The 15,963-nt window shown below is 36.5% G+C and overlaps 1 protein-coding gene across 3 annotated transcripts in view; it reads left to right on the top strand.

Annotated features, from left to right (window-relative positions):
• Positions 1 to 15,963, top strand: part of SGMS2 (sphingomyelin synthase 2) — a 43,896-nt gene extending 27,933 nt beyond the window's left edge. For all 3 annotated transcript variants that reach the window (XM_066186260.1, XM_066186262.1, XM_066186263.1), the window contains 3 exons: positions 1,087 to 1,240; positions 4,148 to 4,314; positions 5,061 to 15,963. In XM_066186260.1, coding sequence (XP_066042357.1) covers positions 1,087 to 1,240; positions 4,148 to 4,314; positions 5,061 to 5,264 — 525 coding nt within the window. In that variant the 3' untranslated portion in view covers positions 5,265 to 15,963. The remainder of the gene's footprint in view (positions 1 to 1,086; positions 1,241 to 4,147; positions 4,315 to 5,060) is intronic.

Here is a 15,963-nt window from a genome sequence, read left to right as displayed (position 1 = left end):
TGACATAAAGGAGTTGTTACTCCCACTTTAGGTTACTAATACAAAGTTGTAGACCTAAAATTCCTTGGAGCAAACTCTGTGTTGGCTGTACTGAAAAAAAGTATTTCCTGTTTAGTGGGGGGGGATAAATTTGTCACCTCTTGGATAAGATTTCCAGTCTTGAGTTACAGCATCATAGCTGTTGTCTTCTACATTGAGACAATCTCTTATGAATCCATGTCTATTTGAAAATGCTTTATTTAACTGCCGCTATTGTACAGATTTAATGGTTTTGTTCTAATAGCTTGGGGAATGACTTTGTAGTAGACTGTGTATTGAGGAGTGAGAAGAGGTGATCAAAGGAAAATGCGAATGTCTCTGCTGAAAGTGCATTTTGCTAGAATTAAACCAGGATGAATTACATGAACTTGGGAAAAACACTTCATGGTAATTCTTCTGGATTTCTTTTGTCATATGTGAATATTTTTCTGACTATGGAAAACACATTTATCCATTTTTCTTGGTGTTTTTTTTTCTAGAGTAATTTGAAACAGCTAGATAAAACTGCCTAATATCTATGAGAAATCAAAAGCTGGTCCTAATACATGCTTTAAAAACGTACATCCTCCAAATATGAGTTAAGTCTTGACTGAGTTTGTAACTAAATCTGAAATGAAGCGAGTTTGAGGTTTTTACTCAGTAGAAATACTGGTCAGCTCTGAACAGAGTCAGTATGCAAGGTTGTACCAGTGTTTAATGGGTTTCATTCATTCTGTCAACTGCTGTTGTGAGAGATGTGACCTTACAAATTTTTAATGTTTACCTTTTCATTATATTCTGCATCTCCTTCTCATACAATGCATATTTTAAAATAGCCTGGGAAAGCATAGACAGAATGCTAGTATTACCAAACTGATCTTTATCACCTGTCCACCTTGAAATGAATGCTTATTTGTTTAAGAATACGTGAAAGAAACCCAAGGAAAATGAAAGTAATTTGTCCTTTTATCCTTGTCTCCCTGACTCTACATGTGTTTGGGCAAGCAGGTTACTTGAGTCACTTATGGTGGATCTTAATTTATTTCATACTTCTTTCTGGTGTTCTAGTTGAATGGAGACTCTCAGGCAAAGGTTCAGAGAATCCTGCGACTGATTTCTGGTGGTGGTCTGTCCATAACTGGATCACACATCCTGTGTGGAGACTTCCTGTTTAGTGGACACACTGTAGTATTAACGCTGGTCTATCTGTTCATCAAAGAGTGTAAGTGATTGTATTTCAGTGCACTTTCTTGTTCGTATTCATTGTACTGGGAAAACGAATGACAAAAGTACGTGTAAAACTGCTACCCTCCAAAAGTTACTTGTCACTTGTTCACAGACTATTTATAAGGGTTTGAAACACAAATCGAGTCGAAATGGAACTGCAGCTGTAGTAAAATCATAAAATGGTTAAGGTTGTAAGGGACCACTGTAGGTTATCTAGCCCAACCTTTCTGCTCAAGCGGAGTTCTGTAGAGCACATTGCACAGAATTGTGTCCAGCCAGTTCTTGAGTGTTTCCAATGAGGGAAGCATAACTTCCCTGTGGTGAATACATGCTAACTACTCTTGATCACCTTCTTGTCTTCCACATGCTTAATGGTGGCCTCATGGGATGGGATTGTGGTAAGGCTGACTAAAAGTGTTGTGGGCTTTAATTAAGGGCTCATGTGGCTAAACATGTCACCTCTATCTTTATTTAAGTGTTTATTGCTTGATTAAAACAAGATAGCTTTTCATCATTCGTTGACAGGTTATTTAAATTTTGGATAAAGCATGCTGTAGTAATTGTGCACACCAACTCTGTGCAGGTTAGCTATAGGGGTTGGTAGGGAATTCTGTGGCTTGAACACAGCATCACTGCACACTTACACTGTATCCAGAAGCAAAGTTACTTTCCTCAGGCGTGATGTACATTAGTTACTGCAAACAGTAGAAAGTTGATTCATGCTCTTTGGATGTCTTGTGCTTGAGTGTCCTACTTAATGCTTCTTGTAGTTAATAAGAATTTGGCAAGCATGCAGAAGATGCAGTTATGGTTTCCTCCCTGGCATCATATTGCTCTGGGGCATGGGAGGAAAAAATCTTCTGTGCTGCACCCATAGCATCTATTGAAGTGTTAGAGAACTTAGCACTGATTTCTAAATCCAATAAACAGTAAGCAGTGCTTCTATCCTGGGAGCTTGACCACTCAGGAATATGTAGTGGGGAGTTCCCTTCTCAGTTGACATGTTTGGAGTTGGAATCTTCCCTCCTATTGTTGTATTCCAGACTATGCAAATGCTAGCTTGGCTTATCGGAATGTGTAATTCTCACTGAAACAAAACTAAGACTAACCAGCATTAGTTTGATGCCTTCCTTTTATTAAAATGCTGAGAGAACAAGGTCCTGCAATACTGCTTTCTGCTTTAAACAAAAACCGCAATATAAAAGGGCCTCTTGAATGTGATAGACTCCAAACTGCAGATTTGAAATGTTCTTTGAGCAGTGATTTAAGATGCTGATTATAGTCTGATGATTCTTAGACCTAGGTCCTTCCTGTGATGCGAATATTACTGCGGAAATGGCATTTGTTACTTACCAAAATTACCAGAGCAATATTAGGAAAATATCCTAGTAAGAGTTGTTTGTTTGCCTTGTTTTGTCTGTTACATTGTATTTTAATGCTATTCACATACCAAATTGTACCAGAAAAGATGAAGACAACCCAGTATTTTCTGGGCTAGTTTCTCCTGTACTTTATACTATAAGGGATCGGAGAAATTTAATCATACAAATTTTTGTAATAAGCTCTTTAACTGCTGCCTAATTGTTAGGCATAAATTTCACTGAAATTGTGCTCTATAAGTGAGAAATGCATAGCTTTCCTTTTTTTACCTCCCATGTAATGATCAAAATGTTACCTGAACCGGGTCATAAGCCCTATAATTGCTCTGAATTAGAGACTGCTTATGGTGGTCTTTTTTGGTAACATGTCTTTGGTGTAAGAAACATTCTGAGGTTTTTATGTCTGGCTTAGTGGAGTTTTTGCTCTGCTGTTCTCTTCCTTTCATACTCTACCATTTTTTAAACTTATTTTCTGCACACCACATTTTTCACCAGAATAGTTCTTCATATTTTCAGTATTTTTAGCCTTAGTATGTCTGTCTTGCTCAATGCTGTTTTCATCAACTTCTTGAGATTGCTTGTCTTATCTTAAAAAAAAAAAAATCAGTAGGTGATCTGTCTGCAGTGTTTTGGGGAGAGTTTAAAGAATTTGAGACTTGTATCAAAAGTGGCCCTACAGTTATTATTTTGCATAGGCCTCTGACAGCCTACTGGGTAGGCTTGTTGAGATAAGTAACTTTTCTGCTGGTATTGTGGGAAAGTAAAGGCTGACCATTGCCCCACAAAGCAAGAGGCACCAAAACCTCCCACTGTGAGTGAAATGAAGCCAGTTAGCCTGTCAGAAGTTATGAATAGTCGTGGTGACGCTCAGGGCATTTTTCAACGGGGAAAGAAATACAGGAGAACTTTGCCACTGAAGTGGCTGAACTCCATTTTGAATAGCTTTGCTCCTGTTTGTTACATCTTTCATTAAATAGTATAGATTCACATACTGGCCTTTTCTGTTCAGTGTATTTTGTTTCACAGAACTGAGGCTTCATGCAAACTAATTAAAACCTAAGAATTAAAATGAGTGTCTTTTTCTGTTTTATTTGTGGTCTCTGCTGAGGTTGTATCAATTCTAGAGACTTGAGTTTACTCAAATGTAGACTGTGAAAAGAAAAGATTAAATACACTTTGGTTATTTAACTTGGGTGTATGTTTTACCTCAGTTTTCTCTTCCTCTGCACCCCAAATCCTAGAAGTGATTTAACTGGAAAACTTAATTTGACTAGAAAATGGGTGGCAGTGTTGTCTAACTTAACCCATCTTGTGCTCACTTTAAAAAGAACACCTCAGTAAGTTTGCTAAATTCATTATGTAGATTCATGCAAATCAAAGCAAGGGGTCTGTACCAGTGTGATATGAGTTATGTTTTCAAATTAAGTAGCCTTAAATGAATTTTTTTATCTTTTCCCCTTTATTTTGTGGATTGTTAGAATAACAGAGATGGCTTTTTGCTGTGTTTTTTCCCTGTCTCACAGACTCACCACGTCATTTCTGGTGGTATCACTTAATCTGCTGGTTGATGAGTGCTGCTGGCATCATTTGTATCCTGGTTGCTCATGAACACTATACTGTAGATGTCATCATTGCCTACTATATCACCACACGGCTCTTTTGGTGGTACCACTCAATGGCTAACGAAAAGGTGTGTGGCAAATATCTTCACAGTCAATGTGTAACCTGCATTTGTTAAAATTGCCTAAAGGTGAAAGTTGATTCTTAATTTCAGAATAAAAATAGATGTCCCATATTGAAGTTTAAACAGAATGAGCAAGGAGTTTAACTTCATTGTCATTTATGTAAATAATATTAATTTGTATTAAAAATACTTTTTGAGCTTTTGAGGTTTTAATGCTGTAGTTGATGTATTGAATGGCCCTTTGTCTCAGGTTATGAATAAGCAGTAGTTGAGTAATAAAATTTCTGGCCATCTGAAATTACCTAGACAGTCCTACAATTCTAGTGACAATTCTTGGGTAAATGTCATTAAAGGTGCACTGTTCAGAAGGTTGCTGCTGCTGTTGTTTCAACACTTTCAAGTAGAAGCATAACTCTTAAGCCTGTTTAATCTAATTCTCAACTATTACTCATCATTGGAAACATGACATGCCTGAAAGCACTCTTATTGAAAAAGGCCTGAGTGCTTTGGTGCCCCAAATTTTGCACAGCAACATCCCTTTGTGGTAAAGTTGCTCAGTTTGTAGTATGCATTTGGACTATAATGTCTATCTCAATTCTCTGTTTTGTAGGCTAAATACTTAAAGTACTTTCTTTGCAGAAGTGCATGTAAATGCATTTGCATTTTTGCTGTTGTCTTGACTAATTGTATTTGATTATAAGCCTTGAAACTGACAGTTGCCTTTTTCTCTTTACATGCTTGTGCCAATACAGACTTTAAAGGTGTCTTCGCAGACAAATTTTCTCTCTCGAGCATGGTGGTATCCAATATTTTATTTCTTCGAGAAGAATGTGCAAGGCTCTGTTCCTTGCAGTTTTTCCTGGCCGATATCTTGGCCTCCCAGCTGCTTCAAATCTTCATGCAAAAAGTATTCACGGGTTCAGAAGACAGGAGAGGACAATGAAAAATCTACCTGAAGAAAAGAAGGAAAGCATCTGCTCTGGATTTTTCATTTTTGATTTTTTTTTACTGAAACATTAATGCTGTAACCAAAGTTCTTAAGAAGACTGTAACTGAAGAAGTGGACCAAGCTTCTGTGCAATTGATGGAAAGACAATTGTAGACACATATATTGCATTTCAGATGTTTTCCTCTCATCAGACTGTTCAGACCTATTCTACTCTTCAGTGCTAATGAAATGCACCACTGATGGGATTTTTTTATTAAAGAAAAAATGGAGCAGGACGTTGCTTTATTAACGAGATAGAGGTGCCAAAGACCACAGTAACACTTCCATTACTATCACTCATCCACAGAAGCACCCAAAAGTCTCCTCCTCAGAGCTCTGGAGTGCGTAAGGGCAAAAACATGCTAAAATGTGGCAAAGTAAAGGCATAATATTGGCATATTGAGGTGTATAAAATAATAACACAATTGTGGGGAGTGGTTTATTGCATTATTCTTGCTAATGAAGGTAAGGCCTTTGTGTGAATGTTACAGCTGGAAGCGAGTCTGACTTTTTTATGCACTGCAGGTATGAATATCTTAGAACCCGAAAATACTGCTTAACACCATTAACTCCCATGTATTCTACTATATGCCAGTTTTTACATTTTTATTAGTAATTTTATATTTAAACAGTTGTGCTACCTGATGAATTTGCAAATTAGAAATAGCTGCTAATATCAGAGCTCAAGAGGCCTAAAATTTTATCTTTAATACGGGACACAGTTTCAACATCTAAATCTTGAATTGTAGCTGGCCTTGTGTATATAGATATACAGTGCCTATCAGTGTATAGAGATGCATATATACACAAAAGCACATACCTTAAACAAAATTATTTTCTGGGAAGAGCGGTCATAGTGTTCTTGATGCAGGCAAAAGTTGTACAGCTCTCACCTGCTTGAGGAATGCAAGGCCAGGTCCAAAAGGGGCTACATTTGAAATAGATGTTTTAATTTTAGTAGCAATCTCTTGCTGAAGCTGTGTAGCAGGTTTGCTTGGGAGCTGTAATTCTCCACTGAATTTCTTTGTCTTTTACCTCTTGACAAACTTCTGTGACTTTAAAAAAAAAAAAAACCAAACAAAAAAGTGCTAAGGTGAAATACCTACAATAGCACCATGTCTTCAATTACAACCTAAAATAATTTCATACTAAATTACACTGTGGTAGAACTCTAATGTAGATTCCCTTTTTTCCCCAGGGTTTCAGTCCAGCTAAAATGGCTATTTAACAAGTTGGCTGAGAATGGGGGATGTTACCATGGGGTGAACATGTAACAAACCCACAGATTAATAGCTGCCTGTTTCTTGTTGGTTTATGTTGCTTTGTATTGTTGTGAAAGCAAAGTAGAAAATTAGCACACCATGTTTAGCCATTTATATTCTGTATTGATTTCTGCAGTTAACTCAATATTATTTTCAGATCTTCACTAAAACCTAATGAAAAGATGAAACTGCATTAAGTGTTGAGGTGATACTAATATAAACAAAATGCTGCATATTTTAAGAATGTCTTGAATTGAGTGGCAAGTGTGAACACAATTTAAATAATGACAACTTCAGTTAAAGTTATAAAATGAAATACAGAGTATTCAAATATAATCAATTTCAGTTAAGGGGATCATTGCTCTGAGTTGTACATGAGAATATTTTTGATGTGCATTTCAAATATTTTTGTGCATTATTAAAATAATACAATAAAAAGTGTTCTTTTCAATGCATTTTTGGAAAAACCTAGTTAAGAAAGAAATTCTGATGATGTTTGGTTTTGTTATTTAAAATGACCTTAGTAGATTCTGATAATATGCCCTTGAAGTTGTGTATGGGCATATCTGTGCTTTCATTTGCTTGCTTCTAGCAGACCTTGAACAGCTAAAAAGCCAGTGTCAAAAAACTTCTGAATCCTTTTTCTCTATCATATAAATGAATCTGTTCAACACCAGTCAGTAGATCTCCCAAGATACTTGTTATATCTGTACTGCTTCATAGATCATAACTTTTTAAGCTAAAATCTAAGCTTTGTGATACCTTAAATATGGTCATGTTAATCTACTTGTAGTAATACTATCTTTTAGGAGTTATGAATGGATTTCATTAGTGGTCACCGTGCCTCGAAAGTAGCAGGATGAAAAGCATTACCAAAGGAACTTAAGCAGTGGTTTTCATCTGGTGTCTGAAAAAGAAACACTTTGATAGTCTAGATATCTAATAGTCTGCATAACCACCACCATGCCTCAGTGGGATTTCTGTAGTAGATCTGCAAAGCAGATCTTTGTGCAGGATGAGGTGTTTGGGTTTTTTTTACACTTATTCCTATTTCTGAAAGAAAAAAAAAATGTGAAAGTGATAAAATAGAACCAAGTAAAGACTCTGTTTTGTTGGGCTGTGTGAGCTTTCATTCTACTGCTAAATTTGACAGAGACTTGTATTGTAATACAAAAGGAAAGTTTAAGTAGCAGCTCTGGCTCAAAATACTTGATTGCTCTTCTGGCTCAGTCTTCCCCTAAGTGCTTAATATTTATCCATTGTATGAAAGCTTTCAAAGGGGTATGTGTGTGTTTAATTAGCAGAAAGCCCCAGTTCTGTATTCTCCCAATAGTTTTTAATTGCTTTTACAAACTTGCATGGTGTAGCTGTATTTGATGACTCTTTAGACCTGTATGTAAGGTGATGAAATGGGGTAAGTAATGGGTATACTCTAGTTCTTACTGATATAGTAGTTTATCCAATACAAACCACAACTGCTACATAAGAAATACTGATTTTAACATCTTGATCATTGTATACAAATGTAGACAAAGCTTAAAGTGTAGTTTCATCCTAAGAGGCAAGAGATTGCAGTAGGTATAAAGGAGTAACTTGGTCTTTGGTTATGTCTACAATCAAGTGATCAGTATATTATTTGGTCTGTATATGCTCAATACTTTGGGGTGTGTCACTAATTATTTTTTCCTAGTTACAGTAATAGTTCTCAGATGTCAGTCACATGAGCTGCCCCTTTACTGTGACTATAACATGCTTTTCTCGACTGAAGAGCATTTACGTGTTGAACTTTACAGACACCTAGTAAAAAAATCCACTACATTTGTACACGTGACTTACCAGTATGACTTAAATGCTGATGGGCTTTCTTAAAATGCCAAATGTAAATTGAAATCCGGATTTAAAATGTTAACTTGAGCATTTAAAGAAATGTGCTACTAAGTGGTCATGGTACAGATGCTTACTTCTAAAGCCAGAAATTGTTATTTTCTACTTGAGAGCGCTGTAAATAGAGACCTTTTTCGGTACGTGCTTTGCGCTCCCATGTGGACATAAATGGTACTGACTGAAGGATTTAATCATCCTTCGCTGCTGTTTCCTTGGAAAGATCACCACAGGTGGCGTAGTAGCAAAAATAGCTGTGCTAAACACTGCTATAAACCCTAGTACTGGGTTTCCCGCCCTCCTTAAAAAAACAGTTGGGACAGAAGGAGACTAAAAAAGTTTGTTAAAATACACTACCTTCATGTAATAGAGAAATAAAGCTCAGCAACAGAGACAGAACTGGGAAGTCTTAAAAGAGATGAGACCATTCTCTTAATTGGATTATTGCAAATCCACTTACTGGGGTCTTAAATCAGAATCTGTTCAATCTCTGGCTTTCTCCTATCAGTAGTATCTGGCTAGACGGTTTATCCTAAGTTGTTTGGTACTAACCCAAATTCTTTTTCTCATTTCATTAGATGGGCTTTACTGTTCTAGAGACAGATCCATTAACTTCAGTGCAAGGTGAAGTCTTTCCATTTACTTCAAATGAACTTTCCCATAGCTCTATGTTGGTTTTGTTTGATTGTAGGGATTTTTTTTCTTTCTTAACGAGTTTTTATTTTTTTTTATGGTTTTGGTGGGGTGTTGTTGTTGTGTTTTTTGGTTTTGTTTTTAATGCATAAACCTTGAGTCTTAAGGACTCATGGGGTAATTTTGAAAATGGGTCCAAGCTGCCAGATGGACTAGAACCATTTTGCTTTACTGGCAGGTCTAATAGTTGTAGAGCTGCATTGTCATCTTGATATTTTTACAATATACATGTTTTGGAATTACCTAGAACTCTTATATGGGCACACAAAACTCAAGTGATGCTATAAGATTGAACATTTCTGTATTGAAGTATTCTCTTCCAGGGATTGTAAAATCAATGTCTTAAATTCAGTTACTGAGAATAGGGATCTTAAAAGTAAATACTCCTATTAGGCATCATTCAAATGAGTGTTGCTGGTTAAGTGCACTTGAGAAAAATATCCTAGCATGCCATTAAAATAACTTGGCTTATAAGTAAGCCTTCATGTGCCACTTTATGATGCTTCTTGGAATCCAGAGAGAAGTGCTGTGAAACAGAAAATAGAGACAAAGGCATTTGTTGTAGTATTTATAAGGAAAAGGAAGGAAGATGAAAACACTGAAGTAGATGGGATCATGTATTGCATTTTGCATGAAATGGAGCTTAAACTACACCTAATGTGTAAGAAGTATAGATTTAAATTCTGTAATAGTTCTGAAAAAAAACCCCAAAACGCAGACCTGAAAGGGGAAGCAGCAGTATTAAGCACATCATTCTGTGGTACAGCTGTGTATCTCTGCTGGCTCTCATCCATAACTTACAATATAAAAACAAAACCCAACTCAGTGAGAGATGCTTGGAGATTAAAGTACTTAAATATTATTAGCAGTTTTTATAAGTTGTTCCTACAAGCTGTCACTAATAGTTTCTAAAACAAGAACAAAGAGCTGTAATTCTTAAAACATGCTGAAGCTTTTTTCTACTTGGCTTCAGTTTCCATGGATTTAACCATATGATTAAATCTTAATAACCTAGAAAGCAGCACATGCAAATGTCAGGCTAGATACAGGTAGCTCACGTGTTGCAGGGAAACTTTCCAGTTCTGATCTCAATTTCCTAACTAAATACTCAATGCCTGAATGACGTTTAAAGATGAAGTAACAGTACTGTGCAGTTTCTAATGTGTGTATGAAATACTGGTGTTGAGGATTCCTTTCTACTGTAAATCAGTGATTAAAAATCTACAAAGGCTTGACTTTTTTCTGTGAAAATTTTTTAATTGCAAAGGACTTGGAGTTAAGCAAATAGCTAGCTGTTTGTTTTCTTTGGCTCTTGGCTGTGCACTAACCTTAATGACGCAAGCTAAGTAGGAGGAGAGGGCAGACCACTTCTTACTAGGAGGGAGCAATGTGTGACTTTTTGAATTAAAATTATATTGGCTGCATGTTACATGCAGTCTTATTTGTACTACAGTTGAAAAAAGATGCTGTATTATGCTATTATAGTTAGTGTTTGCACTTTTTCAAATGATTCTGTAGTGGTTGATCCAGTCCTTCTGTTGGATGAGGAGTGAGTGGTTTTGTCCTTTTCCTACTGTCTGTATGGTTAAACATAACTGGTTTTAGTTCTGGTAAATGTCAATGGAAGAATTGCAGATCCCTTCGATACAGTACCTCAGGTGTTTTAAAGTGTCTGTGCATGGGTTTCTCCTAGGAGAAATACTCTTCTTTCAAGCTGTGCCTAAACAATAATAATGTCTGCTCTTGTGTTTCTCTCAGTATAATGTGGTCTTTAGGAGGTTAGCATTTGTGACACTGCAAAGAATTACTACAGAAGAATCTCCTTTGAACCAACTGAGATCAATTTTCACAAAGTATCTTTGCTGAAATATGTTTGAAGATGACTTCTGGGGTTTTTGTTGTTGTTGTGGTTGTTTTTTAATTAAGAGAAAGAGTCAGAAATGAGTCTGAAATAAAAGCATCTCAAGCAGTTGGGGCCAGACACCATGCAGGCACGTGAGTGTGGAAGGGGGTTTCTCTGGCATAAGCAATATTGGATTCAGGACACAGCAGCTTCCCTAGGAAGGCAAACCAGGTTGACTCTACAGGTGACTGTGAGCCATCTTTACCTGTCTTTTTCAGCTTCTTTTGGACTGGCAGTGCAGCACTAAAGGTGGCAATAGCTAAAAAGTGAAGGTCACTTACAAATCCAAACGATAAATAGGGCTGAAAAGGCCAATCTCTGTAAAACTAGTCATCAGAGAGCTGCATTCCAGTTCAACAGAACATAAAACTGGGTGTCACTTCAGGTGTGAGTCGCATTTAAGATGAGCGTGACTGTTTGTTTTCTAAATTATCTTTTTTCTCATTAAAGATGGCAGGTGTGCTGAGAATACCAAGAGGAAATTTATTTCCCTGCTTACTTTTACCTTATTCAATGCTTACTCTACCATTGAATGGTTTGTGTATGAACTTTAAACAATATTACAGAGCTCCAACCCGTCTTACATTTTGAGTAACCTAGTAATGCTTTGTTACTTTTGTAAAAATTGGGTTTGCATTCCACTTTTTTCAGTTTGTTGCCACTCAAAATGCTGCTTATGCTGAAGCCTGTGGTGCTCTAGACTCCTGTCTAACTACATCTGCTTCTACTAATTGTCTTTTATAAATGGCTCAATACAGAAGAGTAGGATTTAAATTTGAGAAGGCCTCATAATTAACCCTAAAGCCAAAAGGCATTCTTGTCAGACGCATCTTTGCACAATTAGTATGTGAAAATAATTTCAGGTTTCAAAGCCTAATATGCTAGGACATACTTCTTTTCCCTCAGGACTCAGTTCTTGCTTCTTAAATGTTTGGCACATTTGTGTTTATTTTTGTGATTCAGGAGAGAACTTAGGAGATATGAAAAGGGTTCTGGTAGCTTTTGAGGTCAGGGTTATACCAAGAAACCTGAAAGTAAAAGCAGAAATAATGGTTTGATGGCTGTGGTTCTCATGCTTTTGTGTGACTTTGAAAACTCAAGACTTCCCTAAAAACAGCACAGGACCTCACTGTGGCTGCAACTTTTCTTGCACAACTTCTCCTAGGTTGGATCCTGTGTATCCATAGCTCCGTATGTCACTTGGAGCTGGAGTTTTTCCAACCTTGGAGAAACTAGGCAAGAGGAGATGTTGGCTGCTGAGGAACTCTGCATGCTAATGTAAGAATGCTGTAATGCACGCATGATAAGGAGCTGATAAGGTGGCACTGTTCTGTAGCTTTAGGGTCCAATTCTGCAAATACCATGCAGCAGACTACTACAGTAACAAATTGGGAAACCTTTGGTGCTGTAGTTTCTACTGGTCTTCGCAAACTGGGTGTCATTTTCTTATAAATTCTTCACAATTAGCAAGAGTTGGCTTTTACATTGTAAAACGTTCAGGATAACACTTACAGCTGATGCTTTGTTAGGTAACTGAGCGTTATGGTTTGCTGTATACGTGCAAGAGATACTAGAGCTAGAGTTGTGATCTGTGCTGCAAATCTGTTCACTGTGTTAAAAAAACCCAAACCAAAACCAACTATTGCACTAGCTGTACTTAAAAAAAAGCAATAATGGGAGCATCTGGTTGCTTTTCTCTCCGGAGGTGCTGTCTTGTCATGATCACTGCCAACTGTGAATTTGGTAAAAAACATGTTAAAGAAATTGTCCTATGTGGTTTACTTGGCACATTCAAGTTGAAATTTTTTATGGTCAGCCTGTGTACTAATGAATACAGCTGGACTATTTAGATAACCACCCACATCTTTAAAACTCAAAAACCTCATATCCATTTATGGTGCTAATAATCTCAAATATTATAAAGAGCTGGTATTCTCTTATTGCACATGAACACTAAGGAAAGCTGTTGTGACACCTTTTCAATAAAACAAAATTTCTCAACATTTTAAGCCTGTTCCAAATGCTTTTTATATAGATACAACACTTTTCTATTTGTTTTATATAAAACCTGCAAAAATAGTATTTTAATACAGGAAGACATTAGAAGTGTATATTGTTCTAAATTACATGTCCAATTCTAAATTTTTCCACATTTTAGGATAGCTAATCTCCTGAAACTCAGTCCAAAATGTAAGAATTGTACTAAGTAGGATTAAGGGACAGGCTGGTAGTTCAAAGAAAATCATTCTCTGGCTTCATTGCCACTGTTGAAGCTTTGGAGGCAGAGGGAGAGGATGTGAAACGGACAAAGCTGTATTAGGAGGACACTGATTATGCAACTGTAGATGTGTATTTTGCTGAAACTTTAAAAAAACAACTTGTGATGGACATGACCATGTAACTATCTGAAGAAGAGAAGTGAAACAAAATTGTGAAGGCAGTTCACAGCAGGACATTATAAAAACACGTGAAAGAACATTAGGGTAGATCGTTTAGACTGTGAAACAACAAAGTAATTTTCTAGCTTTGTTTGAAAGCTTCACAAGCAAGTTTTTCTTAAGATAGTTGTTTTATTTTGTGCCTTCTGTTGCAGAAACTGTTGTTGCCTTTCCCCCTGCCTTTGGTTGTATATAATGGACAATGCATTTCCAGATCTGTCTGAGAGGCATTTTTGGGCAGCTGTACTTACACTTCCTATCCGTAGAGAACACTGAGCCTTTAGTTCTTGTTAAAGGCCCCTTACTTGTGAGCTTACAGTTGTGACAGTATCTGCCTGGGACAGGTATGGCAATCCTGCTGTAGTCAGCTCTTACATGAGCATAATGCCCTTAATTCATCTAGACACATGAACGTGCAGAGCAGGTGCCATGTCCAGGTGCACTGGTGGCACTGCAGCACACTCCTCTGCTCTGAAGTGCTTGTACCCTAAGTTGCTATCCTTCATATACTAGAATAAGTTCTCTTAAATCACTTCCACCTAGTACTTCAAGAAGTAAATGGTTCTCTAAGATCTATTTGATGAAACTTTATTGTCAGTGCAAAGAATATTCCATGTTTAGTGTAACTTAATTTAAAGCAGACACAAGTTCACCATGTAGGATAAAACCAGGGCTGGGTGGAGTTTTTGTTGTGTGAAGGTGGATAGTCTAGTGACAATAGTCTGGATTGTCTTCCTGCTTGTCTCAGTGCCTGCTTTAATAGTAGGATGCTTGAAAAAGCCAAAGGTTGAACAAAGTCATCTGTAATAGTCCTAAGCCACACTGAAATTAAGTTTTTCTATCTTAATTACTAGATGCTTCAGAGAAAATGGACTGTATTTTTTTTAATTTAAGAAAAAAGTGCAATACCTACAGAAATATTAAGAGGCAAGTGGCTGCATGTTTCAATGCCCTGCAAAAACAAAACCTTTGTGACATGCACTTGACCAAAAGTGGGTTGTTTTAGCTTTAGCTGCTGTGTTACAGAAACATGTTTTAGTGCATTAGTGTAACTCAGAACTTTCAAATATTTTCAGTGTGCTTTTGATGAGGAGAGTGTTTTTTTATTAATAAAGTGCCTGTGGAAATCCAAAAGTTGCCTGCAAGCTCAAATAAAGCATATAAAACCACAGCCTATCATACTTGAAGAGAATGGGTGCTAAGTCAGCAGCTGCAGAGAACAGCAGCAGTCCTAAGCATTGATAGGATTCAACGATTAAGATAAGGTTTGAGAGAAGAATATTATGTTGCTTTTTGAGAGTTTACTGTGTAACTAAAACTTCCAATGCTTCTGCTTGGGCCTTAACTCTGTAACTTGATTATCTTTAAAGAAAAATTAGTTCCCTTGAACTATTCTATTTTTAATGCTTGTTTTCATGATAGTCTTTACTCCGGTGGGGATTTTTGTTTGCTTGTTATGTGGAGCTATTTTTTGACCTGTTAACAGTGGAGTTATCAAATGCTTTCATTCCTCAGTTAGGGGTAAAAGAGTTTGAAAAATGGTTATTCCTTAAGTGCAGGATTAAAGGGGGTGTGATTTTTGTTACACTGATGCTAGGACTGGAGAGGAAAGATTTCCATAGAAAATACTATAGTGCTAAAACTTGAACATGTAGTTTATTTGGGGTGTATGGAATATTAGTAAAATACTTGGATATGTTTTGCTGTTAGTTTCATGCTTTAAAAAGAGGCTATTTGGTTCTAATTTAAATTGGAGAAACTGATTTTAATGTTGGAACAACTATTATTTTAACTTGAAACATCCACTTATGTACTGGTATGTTAGAACAAAAGGTACATTTGATCACTTAAAGTTTTGAAATGAATCTCATTTTAATCAACATTAATGTGCAATTTAGTCTCTGGACACCCTAGAATTGGCCATATGCCACTGAAACCAATCTTTCAACTGCACATATAGGGAAGGAAGGCATTTTTTAAAATCTAGTTTAGCTTCTTGACTAGACTGAGAAGGAGGTGAGGCTAGATTACTCTTGTACAAAGAAAGTGGGCAAAACCAGTAATGTGTTTCAGCTGTGCTGAATACCTTAGCTTCTTATTTTTGCACTACAGAACTTAAAGTTTTCTGGAGACTCAGATTTAAAATATCTTTAGTCCAGCTAAATTTTCACCTGTTTTTACATATTTTTTCTAATAGATGCATTTTATTGGTATACACTGTAATTAGTCACTGAATTTCTGCCAGATATGGACAAACTAAAAGCTGCATTCTGTTCTGCCAGTTTAAATCTGTTCTTAGTTTTTCTCTTTTGTTTAATCCATGGCTGGTAAAATGTCAACTTGCTGTTTAGATTAAAGAGACAGTTGCCTTAATTGCTCAGAAGAAAACTGACCTTGACCATTTAAAGCTTTATGTATTTCTGAAATTGCTGTAACTTCTGTATAATTGCAATAAAACCTTTTTAATACAGTTCAGCCACTATTTTACGA

Source organism: Chamaea fasciata, unplaced genomic scaffold, assembly GCF_029207755.1.
Source record: "Chamaea fasciata isolate MVZ Bird 193981 ecotype frontalis unplaced genomic scaffold, bChaFas1.0.hap1 SCAF_6, whole genome shotgun sequence".
NCBI classification, from domain to species: Eukaryota; Metazoa; Chordata; class Aves; order Passeriformes; family Sylviidae; genus Chamaea; species Chamaea fasciata.
The sequence above is the reverse complement of the archived record's forward strand: the minus strand, read 5'-3'. Positions and strand labels throughout refer to the sequence as shown.